Raw genomic sequence first — 12,345 nt, 5'->3', positions numbered from 1 at the left:
AAAATCAAATCAAAAATATTTATATAGCACATTTAAAGACCGAAGTACACCAAAGTGCTTTCCAGTAAAACCATGATACAGAGAAAATCACAATATAAAATATATAATAATTACATAATCTAAATGCAGAGCCAGATGTAAATCACACTAATTAGCCTCAAATGAAGACTTAAAACAGAAGAGAAGAAAAGAAAATCTAAACATTACACAAAGAAAATAAAAGAACTAAACTCTATAAATTCTAAAAATGTCTTCTTTTCTTCTGGCACTCAGTACAACAATTGATGTTCCTTCAGGTGGAAGACAGCTTTTGAAACAAAATAAAGCATGGATGATTTTTATGGAACGCCAGGACTGCCATAATGAATTAATTAAATATACCATTAAATAATTAATTAAATGTGTCAATAATTAATTAAATGTGTCAAGAATTAATTAAAATTGGAATTAATTAATTAAATATGTAGTTATGACACATGCAATTAATTAATTATTGACACATTTAATTAATTATTGACACATTTAATTGATTATTTAATGATATATTTATTTATTTCATTTTGGCAGTCTCTGATGACCTCTCCTGGACTGCAAATACCCCGGCGGTGGTAAAAAAGGCCCAGCAGCGTCTCCACTTTCTGAGAGTGCTCAGGAGGAACAACCTGGAGGAGAGGCTGCTGGTGACATTTTACAGAGCCACCATAGAGAGCATCCTAACGTACGGCATAACAACATGGTATGCAGGGTGCTCAGCTGCAGACAGGAAAGTACTGCAGAGGGTCATCAACACAGCCCAGAAGATCACTGGCTGCTCTCTGCCCAGCCTGGAGGTCACTGCAAACTCTCGGTACCTCAGCAGAGCTGGCAATATCATCAAGGACCACTCTCACCCCAGCAACCAACTGTTTGAACTATTACCGTCAGGCCGACGGTACAGGTCACATAAAACCAGGACAAACAGATTCAGGGATAGCTTCTTTCCCAGAGCTATCACCGTAGTAAATAAGCACAAAAACAATTGAACCTATTCCATACTGTCACTGTCATTATATTATGCTGCTATCCTGTATATATTGTACATACTATTGTTTGAGTACTTACGATTGTTTTTTTGTACTTTTTATATTTTACATTTATATTTATTATTGAAACTTGCACCAAGGGAGTGGCACTCCAATTTCATTGCACTCTGTACAATGACAATAAAGGCTATTCTATTCTAAACTACAGATAAGTGTGTTCAGCCCAACTAGTTTATCTCATTACAGCAGTTTGATGTTTCCCTTTGAATCCCCCTGAAGATCCTGACAGTGAAGCACGTACATAATACTCCAGCCTTTCAACTCTGAGCTTATTTAGTTCTATTAATACACTGAAATCTCATTTGTGTCATGAAGAAAGTCTTTAATCAAACAGAATTCAAAGAGCAGAAACATTTCATATATGGAGTTAAACATGAATCATTGTTTCAACAACATATTTATTGTTGTCATAAACAGACAAGAAGACAACAACAAACTGCTCCTCCCATTCAACACATGTCAGTCCATATCCCAGCAAACTAAATCATCTCCATTTACACATCAAATAGAAACATGAATCACTTGTAATGATTAGAAACTTGATAGAATTTCAAATCTAGTTTGGGGAGTCATTCAGTGAGAAACAGTGAAATGATTTTCCATGTGAAAAGGTGGACAGCAGAAACAGAAAGAAACAGTGAAACTAAAAGAGAAACAAAGAGCTTTGGAACAACGAGGCAGCAGGAGGACAGCTGCAGTTTAACAGCTTCAACTCACTGACAGGAAACAACATTAGAAACATCATCATCCTCAACTCATCTGCTGCACTGACACTGACACCTGCAACGGCAACACCTTCACTTTATCACCAGTGCTAATGTATGGAAACATCCTGTGAGTGAAAGTGTTTCTGAAGGTGTGTATGTGTGTGTTAGTATCAGGATCAGAGAACGACAGCTTTCCTCTGTTCCAGTCCAGATTCACTCTGATCCTCTGGAGCTTCTTCTGGACTGGGAGAACAGTGAAAGGAGTTGATGGTGAGAGTGTGTAGTACATACCTAAACTGCACACTATTCCCCATAATCCAGACTGTATGCGTCCCTTCCTCTGCACAGACTCTGCTAACACACCCAGTTCCCACCCTGTACTGTCTCCTACATCAACATCCCAGCTGTGAGTCCCTGAGTTAAAGCCCTCAGAGCCCAGGACAGAGCAGAACAAATCAAATCTCTCTTGATTATCAGGAAGCTGCTGCCTCTCTCCTCCTCGTCTCACACTGGTCAGATCTTCAGACAGGATGAGGTTTGGATCAGCAGTGTTTGGGTCCAGAATGAGAGGAGTGTAGGAGACCATGTCCTTCATGTTGTTCCAGATGTTGAAGGTCAGGTTGCCCAGGTGTTTGGCCTGGTCTATCAGAGCTCCTGAGGGCAGCTGTGGATCATCCAGCAGGGGGCAGCGCTGGACTCTTTCCACTGCAGCCTTGTAGTTGTGCAGGAATGAGACGTCTTCAGCTCTCAGCTCCTCCTCTGTGGCTCTGACTGTGTCTGAAAGAGCTGCTATCTCTCTGCTCAGAGCCTCCATCATCGCACTCTTCTGCTCCTCTTCCTCCCTCAGTGCAGCCAGCCTGGCCTCCTCTTCCTCTGCTAGAAACTGGTGAAGCTTCTTAAACTGCTCCTTAATCTGCCTCTCTGTGTGTCGGGCCTGGACCTTAATGTGTTCTGCTGTTTGATCAAACTTCACTTGAACTCGTTTGCAAACCTTTAACTTCTCCTTTAAGGGCTCCAGAGTTTCCTGAAGTTCCTTCTTGTGTTGTTGTGCAGCTTCATCGATGGGTCTGAATCTGTGATTGGTGTGTTTTTCTGAGTCTCTGCAGACGACACACACTGGCTGCTGATGGTCCAGACAGAAGAGTTTGAGTTTCTCAGAGTGCAGACTGCAGAGATCCTCTGAAGCTCTCTCCTGTAAGAACGACTCACACAGGTTCTTTAAAGCTCGGTTTAAAGGTGGATGCTTCTTTGAAGATATTTCCTTACAAACTGGACACTCACGTTCCCCTTTCTCTCTCCACCATCTCTTCAGACAGTCTTTACAGAAGCTGTGGCTACATGACAGAAGAACAGGATCTCTGAAGACCTCCTGACAGACCGGACAGCAGAGATCCTCCTCTGATCTGGAAGCCATTGAGTCTGTGAGTGAAGCTGAAAACAGCAGACAGGAAGTACAGTCAGTCCTGGCTCCCCTCCCTCCTCTACCACCTTCACTGAAACTTCCTTTGAGTCGTGTTTTTGCTCAAACTCACATTCAGTGTGTGGAGCGTCAGCAGCTTGAAGCAGCAGTGTTGGAGTTTTCCACTTTTCTCTCCTGTAGCTGGACTCACTCAGAGGAAGCTGCTAGTTTGGTCTGAGCTCAGTCTGATCGTCTGTGCGTCTCTCTGCACTGAAGAAGAAAAACAGCCAGTTTCTTCTTCTTCTTTCTTACAGTTGTACTGGCGGTTGGCAAACAATTGAAAGGTGCATTACCGCCACCAAGTGGTATGGAGTATGGTCTGGAACGACGCTCGGAAAAAAAAAAGCCAGTTTCCTGGTTTGTTGCGTGTTAAACACGTGGGGGCGGAGCTTCATTCAACTTCCTCTTATAAATGTGTGAGTGTGACAGCAGAGCGCAGACTGTCACCGCAGGTCAAAAAGTAAACATTTTTATGAAGTTCATAAAATAAAATATGACTCAGTGTTGCAGCTGTTTGGCAGTTTTTCTTTCAAACTTTCTTCTGATTATTAGAAGGGCTCGCCCCGCCCGCAGACTGTGGACCAATAGGAGAGCTGGCAAACTGTAGACTACCTAACGTCTGTCGACGGAAGTTGCGTCACCAGAAAACAACAACGGCACCTCCGCTATGTTTGAAAAGTCGCTTTTCTTTTATCTTTACAGTAAGTTATCCACTTTAAGATATAAGCTGGAGGAAATAGACATGAAAGAAAATATTATATGGTGTGGGCATTTTAATGCACACCATTCGTTATGGGTGAGTGAGAAAACAGACTACAATGGTAAAGGAAGATAAGATAAGATAAAACTTTATTAATCCCTCGGTTGGGTTCCTCTGGGAAATTTGGTTTCCAAAAGCACAGCACCGACAGAAGTTACAGAGCGTGAGCAGAATATTATATATATACACATATATAAATACAGAGACATATATAAATAAAATATACAAAGAGGATAAACAGAATAAATAGGAATAAGAATACAAGTGAATTGCACATTTCAAGTATTGAGGTCTATTGCACCGTTGATTATTAACAAAAGTATTGCACAAAAATTATTGCACAGTGAAGTGAAGAGGAACTACAGCTTAGTTGTTCCCCCCTCCTTTGTCCTCCTGTCTCCCCTCCCTCTCCCCTCCAGAGAGGAGTTAAACAGTCTGATGGCGTGTGGGACAAAGGAGTTTTTAAGTCTGTTAGTTCTTATCTTTGGGAGAAGCAACCTGTCACTGAACAGACTCTTCTGGTTGTTTATGGCCGTGTGCAGAGGATGCCCAGCATTGTTCATAATGCATAGAAAAGTACTCCAGCAACCACTGAACTGCGTATAAAGTAAAGGCTTTAAAACAAAGTAAACGCTGAAAGTACAAACATCGCTAATGTCACATAACTTTGCCGGCATGTGGCCAACAGTAATGTTTTAATGTTCTTGTTACGACCCGGCTCAAAAGCCGCAACATAAAAAAAAGGAGATGAATAACAGAGTGTGGGTGAGAAGAGGTGTCATCCTAAAATGGAAAACCAGGTTGGCTAAAATGGCTGGTGCCACCAAGGCAAAGACTAGTGCACTGCTGGAAAGCTTGCATTATTAAACATTTGCGATTAAGTGACCTTAAATGAATGCCGTCTTTTTAATTCTGCTCCGGACTCGTGAATCTCAACCCAGCAGCAGCGGTAACGTTTGCACGTCCTTTCCCGTTAATGCGGCAGGTAAATAATCAACTGATAGTGCTAATAATACTAATAATAATAATAATAAGGGGCAGTATTATGTTAGCGCGACCTGCCTTATTACACAACCTGCCATTACTGTGCATTTAGGTGACCATGATGAGAGAGACAGACAGAGTCTGGCTCAGATGCTGGCAGTTTTCGCTGCAGTCTACCGGTAGAGTCTCCTTTCAGGCCAGGATGTCACCGAGCAGTGACTAAGTTTGTGGTAAAAGGCATTTGCCACAGCAGATGCCCCCGATTTCCGGTAAGTGAATGTGTTTAATTGTAGGCAGGGAGATTACTGGATATTCTTGTGTAATTGCTACAGAATAATTTATGTTATACTTTGTTATTGCTACAGAAGAATATTTATTTTATTATTTTACATATACATTTTTTTTCCTGGGGACCCTGTGACACCCCATTGAAGAGCCGTAGGCTGTGGATCTCTTAAGATCTCACTGTTGGGTTTGTAAGGCCATGTTACTCCTAAATTTCTATCTCGTTCAAAGAGAAGATATAAAACAAAGTTCTAAGCTAATCAACCTTAGTGTTCTCCTTTTTCAAAAGAATCGATAAAGAATCGAATCGTTAAACAGAATCGAAAATGGAATCTGAATTGTGAAAATCTTATCAATACCCATCCCTAGTACTTACTTTTGAAAGTTTACTCTTTGGCCGCCCCGCTTCCACTTCTTTGAAGTGTCTCCCAGTCCCAGTGCACTTGTTAGCATGTTTTGGTTCATGCAACTGGTCCGTCGGGTTATTTTCTCCCCAGAAACATTTCCATTGTGTCTTGTGTGCTTTTGCTGCATTTTCCTTTTTGCAGCGTTTTTCTTTTTGCAAGTGTTTTTCTTTTTCTGGGGCTCAGTCACTCAGGCACAGCTGGCTGCCGGCGGAGCTCACGGGCGCGTCACTACAACTCCCCCTGGCTTCTGCTCCGCGGCTGCTGAGTGAGCCCTCATCTGGGACTCTCCTCAGCTCTTTCTGGGACAGTGGCGCGGCTGCCCCTCTGTTGGTCTTCCTTGGTCTCTTGTGTTCTGGGGGCCTCTGGATGTCTGGAGTTTTGATCTCCTCCATACCTGCTTCATACCCTGGAGGACGGGGCTGTGGCCCCCCCCCACCCCACCCACACACACCCTCTAGCAGATCATTACATGAAGGAACCTTTTAAAAACAAGCGCGTCCATGCTCACAGGTGTACACACGGGTGATCACACCCACAAACTACACCCTTTTTGGCTCCTACCTCAAAGCACACTGTGTTCTGTTGATCTTATGTGCTGCACAATAATGTTTAATATTTAGTATTTACTGTCATATTCCCATATATCATTGTGATGTTGTTTATTCTATTACTCTTGTTTTCTTCTGCTTGTTCTCTTTTTTCTTTCTCAGCAGGTGATCCAGGTGATTGATATATGCATTTTTTTTTCTCTGCCCATTCTGTTGGTTTTTGTCTTTTGCCCTTCTCCCCCGTCCCTCTTCTCAGCTGTTTCTCTTTCCCTCTTTCTTTCTCCCCTTCTTTCCCCCAGTCAAGTCTGTCCCGTATTCAGCAAGTGAAAATAAAATAAACAATAAAAGGTGAATCAAATGGACCATTATGGCAAGGCTGGGATGGTCAATTTGGTAAAGAAAATCCGTTGGGCATCTTTCTTTGCCTTTAGACAATAATTCTGATGGCAAAAGAGCCAAACGGGACAGGCAAAAAAAAAAAAAAAAAGTGTTTTTCTTTTTGCAGGTGTTTTTCTTTTTGCAGCGTTTTTCTTTTTGCAAGTGTTTTCTGAAGTTGCAGTCCGTTTGCCTCTCAGGGCCACCGTAGGAATGCAGTGTGGCATGATTAAAGTCTCCAGATATAATAATGAAAGTGTTAGAATTTCTGCTTGTATGTTTATTATATGTTTATGTTTAAAATCTTATATATTTAAACGACGGGAAGAAGACAAGAATTTATATTAGCTCTGGCAAGGATTCCATATTAGATTTAACTTTTGCTTCTAGTTCTTTAGCACCATTATGTGAGTGGCAAGTAAAGAATAAGCTTTTTGGTAGCGATCATTATCTGGTAGTAAGGATTGGTCAAATACAGGTACCTGAAGCATTTGGAGGGAAGTGGGTGTTTGGGAAGGCAAATTGGGGGAAATTTAGTAGGTTGTGTGAGAGGAAGCTTTTAGAGGTTTGTAATCATTTGAGTGTTGAAAGAATGAATCAAGAAATTAGTCAAAGTATTTTAAGCTCTGCTGAGGAGGCTTTTTCAAAGACATCAGGAAAAGTTAGGGGGAGATCAGTTCCACGGTGGAATGATGAATGTAACCTAGTAGTTAGAAAAAGAAATGGCGCATTTAAGTTGGTCAAGCGGGATCATAATTTTCAACATTTAATTGACTACAAAAAAGCACAGCCAAAAGTCAGAAGTACAGTAAAAAGAACAAAGAACGTATTGGAGAGATTTCTTTAATACAATTGGCAGTAGGCCTAATATTCAAATAGGGGAGGTTTGGGGGATGATCAGGAAAATGGGGGGAGACAAAAGAGAATGGAGTTATCCAATAGTTGATAAGAATAATCAAGTAGCTGTAACTGATAGGGGAAAAGCTGATTTATTGGCAATTACTTTTGTTGATATACATAGTGGGAGAAATTTATCAGATGAGAGTAAACGAGGAAGAGAGAGGACTAAAGGATACAATTTTGAAGCTTTAGGGAGGAAGGAGAGTACTGAAGATGTAATGAGTTGTCCCTTTTCTATTGGAGAACTAAAAAAGAGCTCTGGGTAGAACCAGGAGTACAGGGAGTGCAGAATTATTAGTCAGATGAGTATTTTGTCCACATCATCCTCTTCATGCATGTTGTCTTACTCCAAGCTGTATAGGCTCGAAAGCCTGCTACCAATTAAGCATATTAGGTGATGTGCATCTCTGTAATGAGAAGGGGTGTGGTCTAATGACATCAACACCCTATATCAGGTGTGCATAATTATTAGGCAACTTCCTTTCCTTTGGCAATTTTTATATATATATATATATATATATATATATTTTTTTTTTTAAAATACTAAAAGGATCAATATCTGTGGTGCCTACTGATACAGAAAAAAATTAAAACAAAAAACAAAACCATCGACAGCCGCAACAGTCAGTCTGTCGACTTACACCAGTTTAAAACAAATTAAAACACACTGATGTGTCGGGTCCTTTGGCCGCAGCCAGAAATCCACCTGGCAAAGCAGCAGCTCGGTACTCTGTGAATAAAAGGCAGGAGATCACTAGCTGGACAATAAAACACAGGAATATTCCTCAACGGAATTGGTTTTGTTACCTGTCCACACGTTCGTGTCACACCCTAATAAATGTGGGTCAGTGGCGATGAAGTCCACTATACCGTTCTCACGGGAGCAATGTTTCCCACCTACAAAGGTGGAAATAACTGTAAACCTCTGCCAACAGCCAGAGCTCACGTGGTACATTTTTGTGTAACCTACCGTTCTAACAGAAGTTTAGGGGATGACCCGTATCAGACTTTCATAGACAGGAGTTAAGAAACACCAACTTGCCCAACTCGGACCAAGCACTCGCAGCTTCAGGTTTGCAGAGGAATACCCAATTGCCCACACCTGTGCTTATGAAAGGAGCAAAGACCAGCTCCGCCCACCAGGGGCGGTCCCAAGTCTCCAGGTCTCACCTGTCACACATACTCACCATAAAAGTTCTGTCTGAGAAACAGGAAGTGAACCAGTTGTGTACAGCACCAGAGAGGCCCACCTTGTGTTTCAGCCTGTTTAAAAGAATAGCGTGGTCTACTGTATCAAAGGCTGCGCTTAGATCCAGTAGCACCAGGACTGAGAGCTTTTGGGAGTCCCAGTTACATCTAAGATCATTTAAAACCTTTAGGAGAGCCGTCTCTGTGCTGTGGTTCACCCTAAATCCAGACTGGAATATCTCCAGGATCTGTCTATCATTCAGAAAATCATTAATCTGAGTAAAAACAAGTTTTTCTAAGATTTTACTTAAAAATGGTAAGTTGGATACAGGTCTGTAATTATTAAAATCATTACAATCCAAATTGCTCTTCTTCAGAAGGGGCCTCACTTTCTGAAGGTTCTCAGCATTAACCAGGACAAAGCTGTCCAGTGTCTCCTCAGGTACAATCGAGCCCTCAGATGTGTTTAAAATCATATCACAAGAAGATAAAATATCAGATCTGATGGCGCTGATCTTTCCCCTGAAGTGGTCTGCAAACTGCTCACAGAGCGAGTCTGTGGGGGTTCTTTGGGAGCTGTTAAAATCAGGGTTAAATAAATGATCTATGGTGGAAAAGAGGACCTTGGGATTATTTTTGTTATTACTGATTATTTTGGCAAAGTATGAATTTCTTGAATTCCTTAATGTATTATTGTACATTTTAAGTTGCTCTCAGAGTATTTGATGGTTAATTACATTTTTATTTTTCCTCCATCTCCTTTCTGCTGCCCTGCAATTTCTTTTGAGTGTTTTGACTTCTTCGTTTCTCCAGGGTGATGCACGTTTTACATTAATCTTTTTGGTGGTCATTGGAGCAACGGAGTCAAGGCTTTTCTTCAGTTTGCTGTTGAAATGATTAAAAATCAAATCACAGGGTGCAGGTAGAATCACAGGGGGGCATTCGTCTAAAATCCTGGTAAGATTTGCAGCCTCTTCAGAGGTTAGATAGCGCCTGCTCACAGTTCGCACCGAGGTCTCCCGCTGAATAAAACTGGTGATGTTAAAAACACACAGTAGTGGTCAGAGACAGCCAAGTCAACAACAGAGGACACGCTGGTGGACAGCCCATGGGTGACGAGATCCAGAGTGTGTCCTCTGTTGTGAGTCGGCTGTGTGACGTGCAGGTAAAATCCAAACAGTGAAGAATGTTTAAGAATTCTTTTGTTGCAGGGTCAGAAGGATTATCTATGTGCAGGTTAAAATCACCGGTTAGAATTATCATATTATATTTTGAGTGAATGTTTGTTAAAGATTCTGAGAATTCCTTGATAAAAGCAGCGCTGTCTTTAGGTGGTCTATAAACTGTGACAGATAAAACTGGATTGTGCTGAAAACAATAGCATGGAATTCAAAAGTGGTAAAATGATCAAGTAAAATTTGTTTGGAGGTGAGTGTGTTGTTGGCCAAAGATGCAGTCCCACCACCTCTCTCACCACTTCTAATAGAAAAATAGAAATTAAAATTTGGTGGGGAGGCCTCAGTGAGAACAACTGGTGCATCCGAACCCAGCCATGTTTCAGTTAAAAATAAACAATCAAGTTTATTATCTAAAATTAAATCATTAATAATAAAAGACTTGTTCGACAGAGAGCGGACATTTAAAAGTGCCATGCTGATTGAGACTGGTGGATTTTTGACAGAGTTCAATGAATGCTGACATTTTTGAAGAGGCCAGAGGTTATTAATGTTTTTGGAGTTACTGGATTTATGATAATTCTGTTGCTCTCTGTTTGTGATTATGACAGGTATTGTGTTGACTGTGGGAGAGAGAGGACCGATTCCAGAGTTTAGTGTATTACTGTTAAAAGTGGAACAGATATAGGAGCTGGGACCAGGGGGACATCAGTCAGTGGCGGACAGATCAGCAGGTAATGTCGGTTTGGGGTAGTGACAGGGCGGTGTGTGGGAGTGCTGTACGCCAAATGTCAAATTGGCGGACAGCAAACGGCGTCCCCAGGCGTTGAGGTGGAGCCCGTCTTCCCCAAAAAGATGCCTCCTCTCCCAGAAAGCATCAAAATTGTTAATAAAACCCAGATGTGACACAGGCGGAGGAAAGTCAGGTGTTAAGGCTGAGCAGCTGGCTGAAACGGCCTATCCCTCTGCTGCAGGTGGGGGTGTGGAAAGTTTCCCTCGAATCTCCGTAGTCCTCAAGTCCAACATTTATGGGTGCATCTATGAGTACAGCAGCCAAAAGGACAGACCTGAGAAGTACAGTGATAAGCATTCAGAGGGCACACAGTTCTGTGAAGAGGTGGTTGAACACACCGGTGACCCACATCACAAGGTTCAGAAAATATATATGCAACAAGGAACAAGTAAGTGCTCTGGAGCAGGACAGACAGCAGAACAGGGTAGTAAATGATTTGGTTAAAGATAGTGCTATGTGAATAATCTTGTCAAAGTGTGCATGTGTTATTTTCTGGTGTGTTTTGGCAAATAAAATTTGTATGTTATAAATCAAGGTACTCACAATAAACTGTATTGTTTAGCAACGGCTGACAAGTACCCCCAGGTGTGATCCTTCATTGTGACCAGGTGATGATGCTGAACTGTTAGCTGCATCCCAGTCTGTTTAAATATGTGAGAGTCAGAGTTAAGACCACAACCAGGCTCCGCCATCAGCCAGCAGGCCACAGCCAGGGTCCATCAAGAGCTAGTGAAGCTACAGGAAAAGGCAGGCCCAGAGTTAAAAAGCCTAAGGATTGATTGAGGCTGCAGTAAAAAAGGGGCACAAGTATTGAGAAGATGCTGCCTAAAAGAAGCAATGTCAATGAGAAAGGAAGAAATCTTTGAACTTCATGTCAGAAGAAATAACAATCATTGCAAAACAACAAAAAAAGGACAAGAAAATTGCTATGTTGGAAGGATGAGTGGCAGAGTTGGAACAATATTCAAGAATAACCGATGTGATAGAAACGGGTCTGGAAACCAAGCACCAGACATATGCATGGGCAGCAGGAGAAGAGAGAGGGCAGCCACCTGAGCAAGAGTTGCGCTGCCTGGAAGAACAGGTAATGGCCTTTTTCAATAGTTGAGACAGCGCCGGTCTCTGCGATTTTTTTGGTCCCGGTAGAGATCACGCTGAGATGTTTCCATGTTTTACACAATTCTTTTATTACCCATTATTCTTACAGATGCATCTGGAGATCATCACACTGCATTCCTATGCAGTCCTATGCTAAAGGCTGATCTAAAGAACTCCACACAACAGTTACAGTTATAACCTCTGGTCTCCTCCCCTCTACAGTAAACACCCTGCAATGGAAATACACTAGTACAGTGGCCAAGGGTGCTGACACCCTGACCCCCATCTCCTTTTATTGTAGTGCCCGTTTGCCCTTTGTCTGCTCCTCACCCTCAGTAACTCTTGCTACTGTCCTGGGGGTGGGGGTTGATTGTCCTCCTGCCCTGTACCTCAGTTTTTTGTTCCCATCCCAGGCCTTTTTTTCCTATTTTGTATTCTTACACTCATTAACCGCAATATTATAATGTTGCAAGCAATCACAAACTATATTCTCTTTAACTTTCATGTACATTAAGGAATCTATTCTCAACAATAGTAAAGGCATTGAAATGGATATTAAGGACATTGAGGGATGCCATACTCTT

The 12,345-nt window shown here is 41.8% G+C and overlaps 1 protein-coding gene and 1 long non-coding RNA gene across 2 annotated transcripts; both read right to left on the bottom strand.

The window, feature by feature from the left end:
- Nucleotides 1–1,460: 1,460 nt before the first annotated feature.
- Nucleotides 1,461–3,468, bottom strand: LOC106675925 (nuclear factor 7, brain-like). Its single transcript, XM_024800022.2, has 2 exons — nucleotides 3,322–3,468; nucleotides 1,461–3,220 (listed from the first exon to the last, which is right to left on the bottom strand). Exon 2 carries the CDS (start codon nucleotides 3,201–3,203, stop codon nucleotides 1,833–1,835), a length of 1,371 nt encoding a protein of 456 aa, XP_024655790.2. The 5' UTR covers nucleotides 3,204–3,220; nucleotides 3,322–3,468; the 3' UTR covers nucleotides 1,461–1,832.
- A 4,604-nt stretch (nucleotides 3,469–8,072) lies between these two features.
- Nucleotides 8,073–8,575, bottom strand: LOC143416939 (uncharacterized). The gene is made up of 3 exons (XR_013097173.1): nucleotides 8,478–8,575; nucleotides 8,315–8,404; nucleotides 8,073–8,237 (listed from the first exon to the last, which is right to left on the bottom strand). It is a non-coding gene; the product is annotated as an uncharacterized LOC143416939 (long non-coding RNA).
- Between the last annotated feature and the right edge of the window lie 3,770 nt (nucleotides 8,576–12,345).

The sequence above is a fragment of the Maylandia zebra genome, linkage group LG3, assembly GCF_041146795.1.
Source record: "Maylandia zebra isolate NMK-2024a linkage group LG3, Mzebra_GT3a, whole genome shotgun sequence".
In the NCBI taxonomy this organism is placed as follows: domain Eukaryota; kingdom Metazoa; phylum Chordata; class Actinopteri; order Cichliformes; family Cichlidae; genus Maylandia; species Maylandia zebra.
This window is presented reverse-complemented; position numbering and strand designations above follow the sequence as displayed.